At 40.6% G+C, this 15,970-nt stretch overlaps 1 protein-coding gene across 2 annotated transcripts in view; it reads left to right on the top strand.

Annotated features, from left to right (window-relative positions):
• The window catches only part of LOC142565748 (constitutive coactivator of peroxisome proliferator-activated receptor gamma-like), a 36,030-nt gene that overhangs the window by 6,219 nt on the left and 13,841 nt on the right, over nucleotides 1-15,970 (top strand). For both annotated transcript variants that reach the window (XM_075676286.1, XM_075676288.1), the window contains exons 3-7: nucleotides 587-829; nucleotides 917-1,208; nucleotides 8,161-8,479; nucleotides 9,262-9,431; nucleotides 13,988-14,250. In XM_075676286.1, coding sequence (XP_075532401.1) covers nucleotides 587-829; nucleotides 917-1,208; nucleotides 8,161-8,479; nucleotides 9,262-9,431; nucleotides 13,988-14,250 — 1,287 coding nt within the window. The remainder of the gene's footprint in view (nucleotides 1-586; nucleotides 830-916; nucleotides 1,209-8,160; nucleotides 8,480-9,261; nucleotides 9,432-13,987; nucleotides 14,251-15,970) is intronic.

The following is a 15,970-nucleotide window of genomic DNA, read 5'->3' as shown; positions in this document are numbered from 1 at the left end:
ATTTTATTTGTTTTGCATCACTTGTGTGGCACCACTGCAGCCAGAGATATTGCATCGCCCTGTCTCTGACCGTGCTTTCACAAGAAAGCCAGTCGCATGCCAAACTTCTTTCTGATCCTGTGTTCCTGCTTTAAACCAACAAACGATGCTTGCTGCCTGCCATTCAGTGTTGGCCGAAGGCATTCCGCCAGAGACTTCGTCACCAGTGCTGAAATTTGGCAGGAAAAATGTTTTTTTCTGGTTTCTTGCCTGTAGGCAACACTCACTCATAAAAGGTTAACAATACCAGCTCAGGGTATTGAGCATTTATATGCCATGTATTCTTCAAGCTGGCTGCAGAACATCTGTGCTCTGAAACTGAGCTATCAGCATGCTCTTGTCAGTGATGAGTGACAAAAGAGATTTACAGACATTTTGTGTCACTTTATTTCCTGATAGTCTCTTTAGTTATTGATCGAAGTGGATATGAATGACAATAAAGTATTTAGTTTCTTTTTGTGTCTCGTCGTAACTGTTTATTGTTAGTGCAAGTTGTAAACATTTGCAAGGTTGTATTTTCTAACATCTTTTTCTTATTTTCCAACAGGAGTTTGTAAGATCATTTCAAGAGAGAGGCATTGACTTGGTATTTTTCTTTGATGGCATTGTGTGTGGTGCAAAAGTGCAAGTGTGGCGAACTCGTCGAAGTGAACGCCTGCTCAACATTAAGAAGACATTTCAAAAACTTCGAGATGGTTGCTGGACAGGAAATGAGAGGAACGACTTTTCCTGTCCCAATGGAACTGCACAGACCTTGTGCTTTGTGATCAAGTACCTTACATCATGCAAAGTATGTTGGTCAAGTATTGGCTTAGCTCGTTAATGTTAGCGAGTGCTATTATATGCTTACCAACAGTTATTCAAACTCTTTTTGCAGGTGTTTTATGCAATGGAAGAGTGTGACAAGGAAGTGGCTCGCTATGCTGAGAGGCATCCAGAATGCTTTGCTGTGCTGGGCCAAGATACAGACTATGTCATATTCAATATGAGCGTTCTGTACCTTTCTACATTGTATTTAGACATAAGTACATTGCAGACACGTACCTACAATGCCAAGGCTCTTGCTTGTCATCTGGAACTTAGTCCTGAGCTCCTCCCACTGTTTGCCTGCCTTGCAGGCAATGACACCGTCAGCAAAGAACATCTGATGTCGTTTCATGACTCTGTTGGTATGTACCTCTTCTTCTGTTTAATAGGTCAATTAACTGCACTACTCCATTAGTTTTGAATGAGTAACTTAGGTTAACTATAGTTACTTATTCATCTATCATCTTGTGTTCTGAAAACGTGATGAAACGTGGCCCATGATTAGGGGTCAGCTTTTTTGGTTTATTTTCCACAAAGAAATTTGTTAATCTTTTCAGTAAATATATTTTTTTCAGCTGAACCTTCACCAGCTTCTTTTGGTGGATAATTTGTTGCATTGAGCTTACAGTTTCTAAGAAGTAGTATAGTATAGTCACAACACTGTTCTGCAATGTGACTACACAGTTATTAAGAAAATGAATAGATGTTACAAGTTACTTGCATCTCCCATTGGGCAATTCTACCAACCTGCCAGACTCGCTGCACTTGTCAGTTTAACTTCCAGTACCAAGGGCTCTGTTTTGTGTTCTAACAGCACTTCTTACATTCATTTCATGTTGCCTCCAGAAGTTCACATCCTTTTCTGTGCTGTTCATCCGTCTCCATGTATTTCTATGAGCCTGCCCACATTGCTGCACTTGTGAGGGACTAAGAGTGAGCGTATTTGGTATTCGAACACAAATAGAACAAGTCTTTACTTGTTACATTGTGCGTGTACAGAGAAATGCATAAATAGGACCTGGCATCGGTGAACTTTCCCTGTTAATACATTGCACTGGCCACAATGAGAAGACTGCAAGGGCCAGGCCTCCCCCAACCTCTCTGCATGCTCCCCATCCCCATTCCACTTCTTTTTTTCATTACAGCGGCAGACAAAATCCACACAATAAGAAACTAAAGATAGCTTTGACGTAATAGTTCTGTGAAAACCCGCAAGGTGGAGAGAAGTAGTTAATAAAGGGAAAATGAGACATCCACCCAAGCGTAGAAAATTGCTACAAAGAAAACCCATATGGATTCTTCGAAAAAAAAAGCCTCGCTGTTGAAGAAAAATTTTTCCTGGTCCAGGACTCGAACCCGGGACCACTGCCTTTCCACAACAGACACTATACCATCTGAGCTAACCAGGCAGCTAGCAGGTGGCAGGACGAAGTCGAATTCATCAGCAACTCGAAGCAAGGGCAAGAGTTTGATGCAATATTTCTGCGGAAACCCGCAAGGTGGAGAGAAGTAATTAATAAAGAAAAAATTAGACGTCCACCCAAACGTAGCAAATTGCTACAAAGGCACCGAACGGAGTTATTTTGGATAAGTTCGAGAGAAGATACAAGATTTTCATGCGCAGGCTCCCATATAGATGACGCACATTCAAGTTTAGGTCATATTAGGGATTTATAAAGCAGGAGTTTTAAGGACGATAGAGCAGCAGAGAAGTTATGACGTAAATACCCTAATATGCGATTAGCGTTATTAGTAACATATTCAGTATGGGCATTCCATGTTAAGTTTCGTGATATATGTATGCCTAGATATTTATATGATGCGACGGAATCAAGAGGAATGCCATTAAGACAATAAGAAGGGGAAGTGTTAGAGCAGCAAGAAACCCGCATAAACTTACATTTGTTAATATTTAATTCCATTTTCCACGTTTCGCACTAGTTAGAGACTAAATTAAGATCGGTCCGGAGAGTATTAATGTCATTGAGGTTACACATTTCTTGTAAAATTACACAGTTGTCAGTAAAAAGGTGGATGGCAGAAGATAGGGTGGATGGGAGGTCATTAATATAAATTAAAAATAGGAGTGGTGCGAGGACAGATCCTTGTGGTACACCAGATAGCACGTTAGTAAGCGGTGAGGTTGTGCAGTTAGTGAAAACAAACTGCCAGTGGTTAAGAAGGAAAGATTGAATCCATCTAAAGACATGTGGATCGAGATTAAGATGACGTAATTTATAAAGCAAGAATTGATGGCACACTTTATCAAAAGCTTTCGAGTACTCTAAAAAGATGCGATCGGCGCAAGATGACCTGTCAAGAATGCAATGTAATTTATTGGTGAATGACAGTAACTGCATTTCGCAGGAATATGTTTAACGGAAACCATGCAGAAGCAAAAAAAGTTATCATCAAGAAAGGTGACGATGTTCTTAAAAATTATGTTTTAGTAATTTGCAGCATGTGCTAGTGAGCGAAATGGGGAGATAATTTTGAGGCAAATGCTTATTACCGGAATTGTGAAGTAGGACCACTTTCCCGATTTCCCAGTTGTTAAGTAGGCTTGATGAATCGAGCCACTGCTAAAAAAATTGTTAGTATAATTTAACTATAAGCGCAAGTACTTTTTAGGAATTTAGAACTAATTTCATAAGACCCAGGAGATGAATTGTGTTTTAAAGACTCAATTAATTTAGCAACGCCAGGAGCATCAATAGTTATTTGTGACATAATGGAAAATGCGTGGTGTAGCATATCTGGAAGATCAACTGTCGCGCTTGAGGAAAAGCTTTCAATGAATGTTCTATTCAGTACTGTAGCACAAAGATTATTTGGGATTATGTTGTTGGAGGTATCTTGCAATGAAATTAAACTGTCGTGTGCAAGGTGTATAATGCTCCAGAACTTCTTAACATTTGTTTTCAAAATAGATGGTAAAGTAGAAGACAAGAAGTTGTTCCGTGCAAGTTTCACGGTTTTCACGTATGTATAAGAAGCAGTCTTGTATGTCGACCAATGCTCAATAGAAGGTGAAAGTTTAGCAAGATGGAAGCAACATTTCTTTTTGTTAGATAGTCACCTGATGTATGAATTGTACCAGGGTGCTTGAGGGTTAGAGGTGACGACGCACTTAGGAATATATTTGTCTGATAGTTGGTGTACCTCCGTTTTGAACAGTGCCAATTTTCTTCAACAGAGCGAGTATCGTAATCAACAAGAAAATGACCAATAAATGCAGATAGTTGATTAGTTATAGTGGCAAAGTTAGCCCGTTTGTAATCTAAAATGTTTTTTTAAAAATTTTATTCGCTTTAGGACGTGGCATATTAATGACGAAATTGAGCAGATGATGTTCACTGATACCTGGCAGATATGTTAGATCTGTAGCTAGCTCTGGATTAGTGGTTAGGATTAAATCTAAAGTACTTGCAGTACTTGTTACAGTCCTAGTGGCTTGCGTTACTGAGTTAGCGAAAACAATGTATATAGGTATAAGAATTCTTTAGCTTGTGACAAAGGCGGCGATGAATAAGGCGGTTGAGCAGTCCACAAGATAGTTGGAACATTAAAGTCTCTGAGTATAAAAAGTGGTGGTGAAGGAAAGCGTGTGTGAACCAAGTTTATAGCATCATGGAGTTTGTTAGTAAATGTGGACGAATAGGATGGAGGGCGGTACTGGACACCAATAATTATTTTCAGATGATTGATGACTACCGAAGCAAAAACTAGTTCCAACTCTCTGCAGGTTTGAATGCATGAAGGAATATCTTTTGAAATGGCAAGCAGAACACCGCCACGTCTTGCCGTCCTATCGCAACGATACATCGAGTAACAATGAGTGTCGTGAAAAATTTCTAAATCAGACACATGCATTAGGAGCTAGGTTTCTGTTAGTGCAACAATGTGAGGTGTACATGTATCAATGGCGGGAGATAAGTTAGCATGTTTATTAAGAATGCTTCTGACGTTGGTAAAAAGGACAGACACAGGAGATAACTTTCCACTGTCCCTCGCGATTCCCTACGATACAACTTCCGACGTAGTATCGGTGTTTAATCCACTGGCTTTGCCATGTGTGTCAATTCCATGACAGTGTCAGCGGTCACTGTCCCCTGCACACCATGTTTGCCACGTGTCACAACCTTGTCGACAGTGCAGTGATTGCGTTGTACATAAAGCAAAGGTTATTGAAGCATAGCTTGTTGTATCGTAGTTTAAAAGAGCGAGGGCCAGCGTGGGTGGTACCGAATTCAAACAGCTTTTTCGAGCCAAGCATGTTGCAGGTAAGAAATCTTCACTGATAATGATGCCTTTCGACTTTAATTCATTACTCAAGGAGAGTATCTTTTCTTTCATTTTTGAGTCGGTAAGTTTGACTATGACAGGACAACACTTATCATATGAAAAAAAAAGCCAGGCGGTGTGTATGCTGGATTAAAACACCAGAGTACGAGTTGGCGACCTCGGTCAATGATTTTAGATTTGGTATCTGCCCAAGACTCTTTAGCATCTGATATACCCCGAAATATTAAGTTCTCGTGTCGTAATCTATCTTCAGCTTCGTCAAGACGAGACTGCAGAGAATCATTTCGATTACGTTGCTCATCTATCGATTTCTTTAAGTATGAAAGTTCTTCACTAATGTCAAATTTCGTGGCATTTTCCTCGAGTTCATCGAGCCACTTGTGCATGCCAGCTAACTTCGATTCAGTGTTCTTTTGACTATTTTTAATGACTTTTATGTCCGCAGTTATTTCAGCCTGACCTTTTGAGCTTAGCAGCGTACAAGAGTGTACTTCTTTCAGGAGCTGAAACATAACCTTCATTTGATCAGATGGATCGTCGGGTAGGCTATCCATATCTAGGAGGGCCTCTGAGTGAGTTGTACGACCCGGGTTCGACTCAATGTCACCCGAGCACAATAGCAGGAGAACCAGAGAAAAACAATCACAAGCAATATGACAGCTGCACCAAGTTTGTTTTGAAAGGGTACCCTGTAGCATTCAAAAAATGTTGCAATGAATTTTATAGAACTAGAAAAAACAACAAAACTAAATGGCAAATTTTATATATGACTTCATGCAACACGTGTAATGAGGACACAAAAGTAAAGTGTAGCTTTGCACTTTTACCAGAACTGAGTGTGCAAAATAAGTCACTTATTTTAATTGGGGTAGAAACAGCGCATAAATGTAAAGCGATGACCGAAGAAACGAGAATGCGCACCATGAAGTTTCTTCTGTTGTCGTCGTTTTATGCATTGTTTTTACCCTCATTACCATGTTAAACCAAGTAGCCCAGTGATGCACCCTTTTGTGGCACTCATTTTACTTAGGCTTTAAATTACTGTATCTCACTAGCGGTCCAACAGCACATAAGGGAACAGGCTGTGTCAGCTGAAAAGGCACAGGTGGGAACCCTGAGCAAAAGAGATACCATTTAGTTTCATTCTCTCTCTTTCGTATAGACCTACGAAAGTATGGTGTCTACACAGGGCCAGCATTGTTAGCTCTTTGCTACCATGCAGAGAAAGAAAGACCAGTTTAACTGCAAGAATTTGACAGCTGTTATGTAGAGCTTGCCAAGAAGTGCGCAGAATGTCAAATGGGTGTAGTTTATAAAGTCACCTTTAGCTTCAGTCGCTTCTATGTAGGTTAGAGAGGGCATTGTGTCAATCAAAGGTTAGTTGAGCATAAAGATTCTATGACTGCTGAAACACCGTCTAACCTTTCATTACACTGTCACAATTGCTAGTGTACTTCTAAGTTTGCAGACAGTATTCTGTTCAGACATAAGAATGAAGAAGTGCACATTATGGTTGATGCATGGCATATCATTAATAGCAATAGCACATGCATAAGTCAGTCCTTGTTTATCTTGCACAAAGAGGAATCGTGAGTGTCTGCACACATCCAGTCCACGATTGACAGGTTGGTGCTGCCTGTCCTTAAGCATGCATGGATAGGTTTTGTGTCTTCCTTCTTTTCCACCATTGTGCAACCTTTCAGTTTCATGTCAGTGTTTGTGTTGGCCTTTTTGTTCCTACTTGTGTGTGTGTTTGCACAACTGCTTTTCAGTAACATGAATTGCTACCAATTTGCTCTACTTATAGAGTCTTTCCTTGCACTGCTCCAATGAAGATACAATTGAAGATCGCTAGTTTGCAGTAGATAGCCTAAAAGGCGTCCTACTAAAGTTCACAAATCTTCTAGACAGATGTATTCCTGTTCAATTTTTAACAGTGATCCATGTTATATAGTATTGTCATCTGCATTACACAGCGTTTCCTTGAATATGGTGTAGTTACCTGCAAGAAGTCTCGTGAACACAGGGCTGGGCACTGCTTCTGTTAAGTCATATATGTAAACGAAAGGACACTACAACCACATATGACAGTTAACTGATTCCTGATTTTAAGTACGCTTTAATGTTACCAAACAATTCAGTGTGCTTATACAAATTCATGGAGTAGTTCTCCATGTGACACGAGCCAAAGGGTTTACGAAGGCCTAAACGGAGTGAATCTATTTGCCCAGAGTGCTCTAGCATCACAAAAATTTAGTGGAAAATGAATAATAACTGAATCGTACCAGCTTTTTGTTGTCTTTCTGGATCAATGTGTCTGCTCAGAATGATTTAGCATTGTTAGAAAATGTGGAATGTGTTTAACAGCATAAACAAAGCACAATTTTTCTGAGTCTAGGCTGAAATGACATCAGAATGTCTTTAGTAATTGCAAACAACCTAATAACCTGATTACAACAAATGCTGTCAACGTTGAACTAGTATGTGCAATTTGTGCAGGCTTGCTGATAAAAATTGCAACTTTGTTACTTTTCTTGAAAATCGGTACAGCATGGCTGTCTTCAAGACTGCTGTATGCTTGCTAGAATTTGAATTCTAAAAAAGTAGAGAGAGAGAGAGAAAGAATTAGAAAAGAGAATTACACACATGCTGTCTAAAATATATGCATTTCATTAGATGAGTGGGCCTTCTACATCTTGCAGCTGTTCTAATGGCAGCTCATGCGCAAAAATCAGTGGAGAGAGTAGTGTTTCCTTTGACATGCTAGCTTGTCAAGAAACTGTAGCCGTCCCCTCAGTACTTTTCTGTTGGGTGAATTTCCTTTGAGTGAAAGCTCCGTTGTTGGGAATTAAATCAACACAAAGCCTACCATAACAGCTATTCATGGCCAGTGAGGTGCATCTGCTTTCTGCTTGCAGCATCTGCTTGTTGCATACAACATCTGCTTGCAGCTATGCACTTTTGCTGTCTCACTTGAGCATGAGAGGCTTTTGGTGTATGTTCTTTCAGGTTGCAGGCTGCATCATTACGGTGGTCACGCAAAGTGCTTTCAGAGAATCGCTGCTGTCATTCGCCAGAAAGACTGGAGGGCGATTCCTGACAGTTCTGTCGCCAGACATACAGATGTTGACTTGGACCTCTTGAAGGAAGGTGTGCGCGCATATAACTTGAGCGAAGACGGCAGCAATTTGGAAGTGCCCTTGGGCATTGACCAAGCCAGTTGGTCTCTGGTCGTTAGCATGTACAAGCATGCTGCAACTCTCCCAACTGTCCTCCAAGTACTTTATGGCCGAGAGATCTACCTTGGTGAAACTATGGAGGAGCCAATGTAAGATCCTCAGCATGGTAATGCAAACTGTATTGTAACCTGTGAATGTTATTGCAAAAGCAATAGAAGTAAAGACATGCAGATTAGTGCATGCAATGCAAGCTACATACCAAACCAGAATGCCCAAAAGGGCTGTGGGGATAGTTTAGGGACTGCAACTGAACAACATTGAGCATGAAATCTCAGCATGCATCTCAACATTATCATTTTGCTTAGTGTGCATTAACAGTGAGAGGTGCTTATGTACTTGTACCGTGATCTTACAAGATACAATAGGACCTCATTAATTCAAACTCTAAAGGGCCCAAGGAGTTGTTCAAATGAAGTGAAATTCCAAATAACATGTGCGCCATTTGATACAATGCTACGATGCAGTCTGCAATTTATTGCATGCCAATAGCATTAAACACACTTGAATGCATGCTAGCAGAAGGCTTGCTGAAAATTTTTTGGCCATGCAATGGTGGGCTGCGAGAATTTGTGTGGAAATCGCACTATCAATAACGAAACCAAAACTTGGAGCCCAATTTCTGGCTGAAATTTTAGTTTGGATCCAGATATAGTAACAAGACAGAAATTTAGGACGCTAATAACTGGAAAAAATCCTCGTATTTGATGCGGGTTTTTACAGTAGATGGTGTACCCTATTTTATTATAGTTATCAAATGTAACAGTGTGTTCTTGAAAAATCTTCTGATATTGTAAAACTGCTCGTGTTATGTGTGTCAGCATCATGCATGTGATCCTACTTTTTTTTTTTTTTTTTTTTTGCTGTTTTCCAGAGCTACACACTATGTACCAGCGTACAGCTGCTTTCGGCCTGTCAGACGCAGGATTTATTGGGTCCTTTTTGGTGGAGATGAGTCTGTGTTTATCACTGAACATGTTACATACCCTGAAAACATGGGAATCAGAGATGAGACTGTGGGATGTGCACCTTTCCCTTTTCAAGGTGGGACATTTATGGTGGCTGCTCTGATAATGCTTACAGCAATGAATAGTGTTCTACTTGTCCTGAATGCTTGCAAAGATAATTAGTTCTACTTGTCCTGGTGAATCTTGCTCTACTTTTCATGGATTAAGCTTAACTTCAAAAAAAGCTTTGTGTGGCAAATTTACAGTAATAAATATACACATGCAGTATAAAATAGAGTGGGCACTCCTGTTGAGTGTTTCATGATGCATGTCTGTCTTTAGCCCTGTAATATGTCACACTAGTCAACCAACTAAGCTTTCTGCCTTAATTGTGAGGACATTAACAACTAGCACTTCATTTGCTCCTAGTTGCAGTTATTCATTGAAGGTAGCGACAGCTTATTTTTATTTTGAACTTTCGCTTTCTGTTGAATTTAATAGGCCTCAATGACAGTGGTGCAGGATAAATTGTGGGGACAGTCATAGGAACAGTTCAACAATTTCTCTAAGGAAAACAATTTCAGAACGTGAAACCTGTGGTAATGAGAACTGTCTGATTTTAGAATTTCAGTAAGGAAGAACACTATAGTAGATTTACTGGGAACTCCTAGGGCAGCTCCCAATCATTTGTATAATACATACTAAATTGAAGTGGGCTATGGTGCATCTCCTGAAACGGCAAACCCATCTAGATATACACATGATCCAGTGTATCATGAACCGCAGACAATGGCTAAAAGAGCAGGATGCATTACGTGTAGCGAATGCCAGCATCGTAAGCGGCATCATGTACCATCTTCCATACCATAACCTCACGAAAACACTGGAGAAACAGGTTAACATATTACTGTGCACTGCAGTCGAAGCGGCCTTGGGACTCCCAATTCGCACGTCTACCGAAAGGTTCATGGCGATGGTCCTATATAATAACCTTAATGGACTACCGTATAGACTCCTTTGAAGGCCGCATTTTCTTTCTTTTGCTTCCTTTTTTTCTTCTTTTTTTTTTACAATTGTGACAAGGTGCGGCCCTTACATGGGACTGAACCTTTTGGTCAAAATGGTGCTGGCCTAGCCAGCGACTTGCGCACACCCCAAATCTTGTGCACACCCTGGCTCTTGCCATCTAGTAGCGGCATGCGGAAGTACGCAGTGCGAAAAAATTTGCTGATGCGTGCGCCTGTCATTGGGACACTGAAATTCTCCACTGGAAATTTTTTTTTCTCCAAATTTTGGGCTGCCAAGTTGGGGGTGTGGGCCTTACATGGGCATGGCCCTTACATGAATCTGTACAGTAATAAAAGCGCATCTTGGTAACTAACTTCAGTAACTCTATAAAACTGACCCAGGCTGAAGATGCCTGGAATATTTAGTGCTCTGAACCACCACAACGCTGACATTGCAAGAGCTCAAACCCCTCGAACCCCCCATTCTTGCCTGATTCATCACAGCCACCATCCCTTGCAATGTAGCAACAAGCAGCAATTAGGGTGGGAGACAAGGGATTAAGGCAACCAGTATTTAAGCTCTCCCAGGTAACAAAGGACCTAATAAAGGAATGACAAAGTATTAAAGTGTATAACTTAAAAGATCGGAAAGAATTTTCTGAACTGTCAAAGCTGATTAACAAGAAAATAATATTCAAAATTATGACGTCAGAAAGATTGAGGAAGGTGAAAAAAATGGCCACAGCATGAAATCGGTGAGAAAACTTTGCATAAGACAGGGCAAGATGTATGCAGTGAAAGATAAGCAGGGTGATGTCATCATCAATGTTGATGATATAGTAAAAGAAAAAAAATTCTGTACTGACCTGTACAGTTCCCAGAGCAGCCACACAACCCACCTTCATTGAAAGTAGTAATGAACAGGATACAGAAGCTCCTTCTAAAACTAATGACAAGATTAGAAGGGCTTTGGAAGAGATGCCCTGGGCAAAAATGGCAAGAGAAGATGGAATAGCAGGCCATTTAATCAAAGATGGAGGAGGTATTATGCTTGAAGAGCTTGCGGCCCTTTATACACAATGCCTCACGACTTCAAGTTTACGATAGAACTAAGAGAATGCCAACATTATATTGATACACAAAAAGGGAGACAATAAAGACTTGAAAATTTATAGACCCATTAGCTTACTTTCAGTATTGTATAAAATATTCAAGGTAACTTTCAATAGAATCGGGGAAATCAACCAAAAGAACAGGCTGGCTTCAGGAAGGGGTTGTCTCCAATGGATCACATCCATGTCATCAATCAGTTGAGAAATCTGCTGAGTACAGTCAATCTCTCGATATATGGCTTCACATATTATGAAAAGGCTCTTGATTCAGTAGAGATACCAGCAGTCATGGCCATTGTGTAATCAAGGAGTACAGGAGGCATACATGAATATCTTGGGAAATGCCTACAAAGATTCCACAGCCACCTTAATTCTCCAAAAGTAGGAAGATACCTATAAAGAAAGGGGTGAGACAAGGAGACACAATCTCTCCAATGCTAGTCATTGCATGCTTAGAAGTATTCAAGCTATTAGACTGGGAAGGCATAGAAGTGAGGATGAACAGCAAATATCTCAACTTTCAGTGTGCAGATGACATTGTCCTGTTCGGCAACACTGGAATGAATTGCAACAAGTTATTGAGGACCTTAAATAAGTAAGAGTGGGGTTGAAGATTAATGTGCAGAAGACAGGTAATGTTGAATGGCCTGGCAAGGGAACAAGAGTTAAGGATCGCCAGTCAGCCTCTAGAGTCTGTGAAGGAGTATGTTTATCTAGGCCAATTACTCGCAGGGGAGGGACCCTGATCATGAGAAGGAAATCTACAAAAGAATAAAAATTGGTTGGAGTGCATACGGCAGGCATTGCCAGATCCTGACTGGGAGCTTACCACTATCATTGAAAAGAAAGGTGTACAATCACTGCATTCTACTGGTGCTAACATATGTGGCAGAAACTTGGAGATTGACACCACTTGTAATGGTGCTCTTTGGCCAAACCTGGCCCTTGCACCATAAAACACCACACATAATCAACTTGGAGGTTGACAAAGAAGCTCGAGAACAAGTTAAGGGACAGCACAAAGTACGATTGAACGAAAAATGTTAGGCATGATGTTAAGAGATGTTAAGATGTGAAGGATCAAAGAGCAAAATGGGATAACCGATATTATAATTCGCTGTGATAGCGATATAAAAATTTATATTTTAATAGCGATATTAAAATTAAGCTGGGCAGGCCATGTAATGTGTAGGATGGATAACCGGTAGACTATTAGAGTTACAGAATGGGTGCCAAGAGAAGGGCAGTGCAGTCGAGGACGGCAGAAAATTGGATAGGGTGATGAAGTTGGGGAAATTTGCAGGCGCAAGTTGGGATCAGCTAGCGCAAGGCAGGGGCAATTGGGAGATTGCTGGGAGAGGCCTTCATCCTGCAGTGGACATGAAAATTGACTGCTGCTAATGAAAATTGGTGGCCTCAGTTGCCTTGTCTGGGTTATCACATATTGTCCAAAGAAGCAAAGTGAAGCACCAGCCAAAAGAGGTATCACATACGCAAGAAAAGGGCATAGCTTTTTCAAGTTGTAAAAAAACTTAAACTCAACCAAATACTATTGCCGGTTTGCACAAAGGAGTCTATTTGTCAATGTCAATATTTGTACAACAGGCTTCTACATTTTGTGATTGGAGAGGCTGTGCGTGACCCGTTTTATTGCTGAAAATAAAATTATGTATTTGCTTAGTGTTCTTGTTTCGCAGTAAGAAACTGCATAATATAAAACTGGCAGGAATTGAAGAAAGGAAGGTTGACACAAGTGGGGCAGTGGAAATGAAAGTGAAAATGGAGTTGTTTCAGTTTGGTGCCATTTACATGCCACTCATGGGAATGCTTGGTTCTTAATATCAATTTCATGGTGTTTATGCTCAACCATAAACATCAATCTCAAGCTGCAATGTGTTTATGTTGTCCATTTGTTTGTCTGTATTCTGAAGTGAACAATCCTGCTCCACTGAGGGGGATTTAGTTTGTGCGGTGGTATTCATGGTTATAAAAATATCAATAATTTTGTTAAGTGGTGATGGCATTCTGTAATTTAAGCATGAGCAATGAAATGTTGTACCCTGTGCCTTTCTCCTGCATCTCCAAGAAAAACTGAGAACCCCTCCAACCTTGTAGACAAATTGTGGCGCTGCCCGTGTGTTGGGGAGATTCACTCAAAAACAGAACTTACCGTTATAGGATCACCAGACATGTCCAAACACGGGCAAATGAACAAAGATGGGGGACCCCAAACTCCTGAAGCTGTACTCGATCCGTATCGACGTATTGGCATGCAATGCTAACTGCAGCCCTCCTCCTGGTGCATATACGAGCCTCTAGAAATGGGCTCCGCGGTTTTGTACTCGCTTCACTTCTGTCCAGTGGCATGCACTGATACTTCCTGGATTGGGCACTAAACATCCAATGTAGCAAATTGTCAGTTTTGTTATATGAAGCCAGTGTATCCTTTATTACAGGAAAGAAGTTCACATTATAATCCAGTCAGTATAGTAGTTAAGGTGAGCCATTGCTGATAAAATATTTTTCCTTGCCAGGTGAAGTACCATCCCTTTATCATCTTTGGTCTGGAGACCCATCCTTGGAGGTTGTGCGCTGGCGCCTCTTCTGTGGTTGTCTACAAATGGAGAGGCAGCTTGAGCAGCTCAGGTTGCTGCCTTCCTCTTGTGTGGTCCTGTGTTGCACGTTACGTCAAATGTTTCTGGCCGAAGTCATTGGGGAAAAAGAACTGAGTGCGCTTATTTTGCAATGCATCCTTCCACATGATAAGAAGCTTGAACTGTCAGAAACACAAATACCGGTGAGTTCTGATGCATGGTAAATAGTTGAATTTATTGCTGCTTTTCAGTGTGTAAACGTGTGAGCACAAGTATACAGTGCAAGTTATGGAGATCACATAGTACCGTTAACATGGCATGGTTAAATGGTAATTGAACTACGCACACTATTTGCATCAAAAACACGTGTTCAGTTATGCTCCCTATGGAACCACATACAGGAATGCTGGTTGAAGTCATGATACATGCGCAGAAATAATGCAACAGAGTTTGTAAGGATGTTCAAATCTCGAGTGCTCCGATGTTTATTCGCATTGGTGAAGAACCGGTTCATTTTAGTTATGCAGCTATGGTGAGAGTATGGTACCAGCTCTCCGCTACCAGTATCGCCTATAATGTGGGTAGCACATTGAGCCGTGCAGAGCTAGAAAGGGAGCTCACCTTCCTAATGCAGGATGGACCTTGTAGGTTGATTGCTACCAAGTTATTGGACGAGTTGGATGGCGGTGTTTTAAGCAGTTATGCATTGTTAATCGCTGAAGGAAATTAATGGCTTACAAAGCTAGATTGCCAGAAAATTGTTTTGTTAGTATAATGTTCCTGCATTTATGGCAGACTTAAGATAATCAAGAGATGCTGGACAACTGTGCAGCTTATCAAAAGCTCAGCCGAATAAAAGTGCCTAAAATACCAGCACACATAAAAAGTAAACAGGTACTGCATAGTAGACTAGGAGTGGGAGAGTAATTAATTTACAAAGGAATTTACATGAATATATCTTTATATGCCAAGTTTGATAGCTCGAAATGATTTAAGTGTGGGAAACTTCAATGTGAAGCCTACAGTAACATTATTGATATGCTGGAATAAAGTTTCAGTTGTGGACAGTTCAGAAATTTAATTGCTATAACAGTTATCATCTATCTCAAATAACATTTTTTTTTTATTGTACAAATCTATTCTCTATTTTCAGAAATAAAGGTGAACAAGTTCTAATTTTTCTTGATGTGGAATGGTGTTCGGGCTTTGTGGGAATATTGTGACATTGAGACCAACCAATATTTCTGTCCCAAAAATTCCTGAGCAACAGAATATGAGGGAAATGAAAATGTGAAAGCAGTGAAGCACACATACACACAATGGCCATGCTAACTTTTCTCTCCGTGGAAGTGGCGAAACTTGGTGCGAGTCAAAATGTGTGCAGTCTTTGTACTGTAGCTACAGTGGACTAAGTAGGGCAGGTAACCATGTAGCCTACAACCTGTAGCTACAGGCCATCAACACCAAATCTTGATGATTCGGTGCCACCTGGGAGCAACAGGCTACCAATGGTCCCATTGTATCTTGCCTGTCAGGCTCTTGTATGATGACTTATACTATATGAAAACAAATCTTAGGTGTCTCCATAAACACAAGTGTTGCGATGAGCTTGAGCTAGATGAATGGACTGGAGTTTACAAGGCACTGACAGTGGTGGTAATGTAATGTACTACGAGTGTATTGCAAAGATAGCATACTAAATGTGATCTAAAATATGGTCGATCACATTCACCATCATGTCGTTGCGTCCCTGTTGTCAAAGAGCCAGCAGATATGCAATGTCTAATGTGTAGAATTTACTGGATTGTTGTATGCATTCCTTCACCTTCTTTTTGGGAACCTTGTATGTTCAGCAGCTGCACTTAGTCTGATGCAGCTGTTACTTGAATCCATACCGGTCAAGAATGTCATTACTGTGGCTTT

This window comes from Dermacentor variabilis, chromosome 1, assembly GCF_050947875.1.
Source record: "Dermacentor variabilis isolate Ectoservices chromosome 1, ASM5094787v1, whole genome shotgun sequence".
NCBI lineage: Eukaryota > Metazoa > Arthropoda > Arachnida > Ixodida > Ixodidae > Dermacentor > Dermacentor variabilis.
Note: the sequence above shows the minus strand (reverse complement) of the source record. Positions and strands in the feature narration are given on the sequence as shown.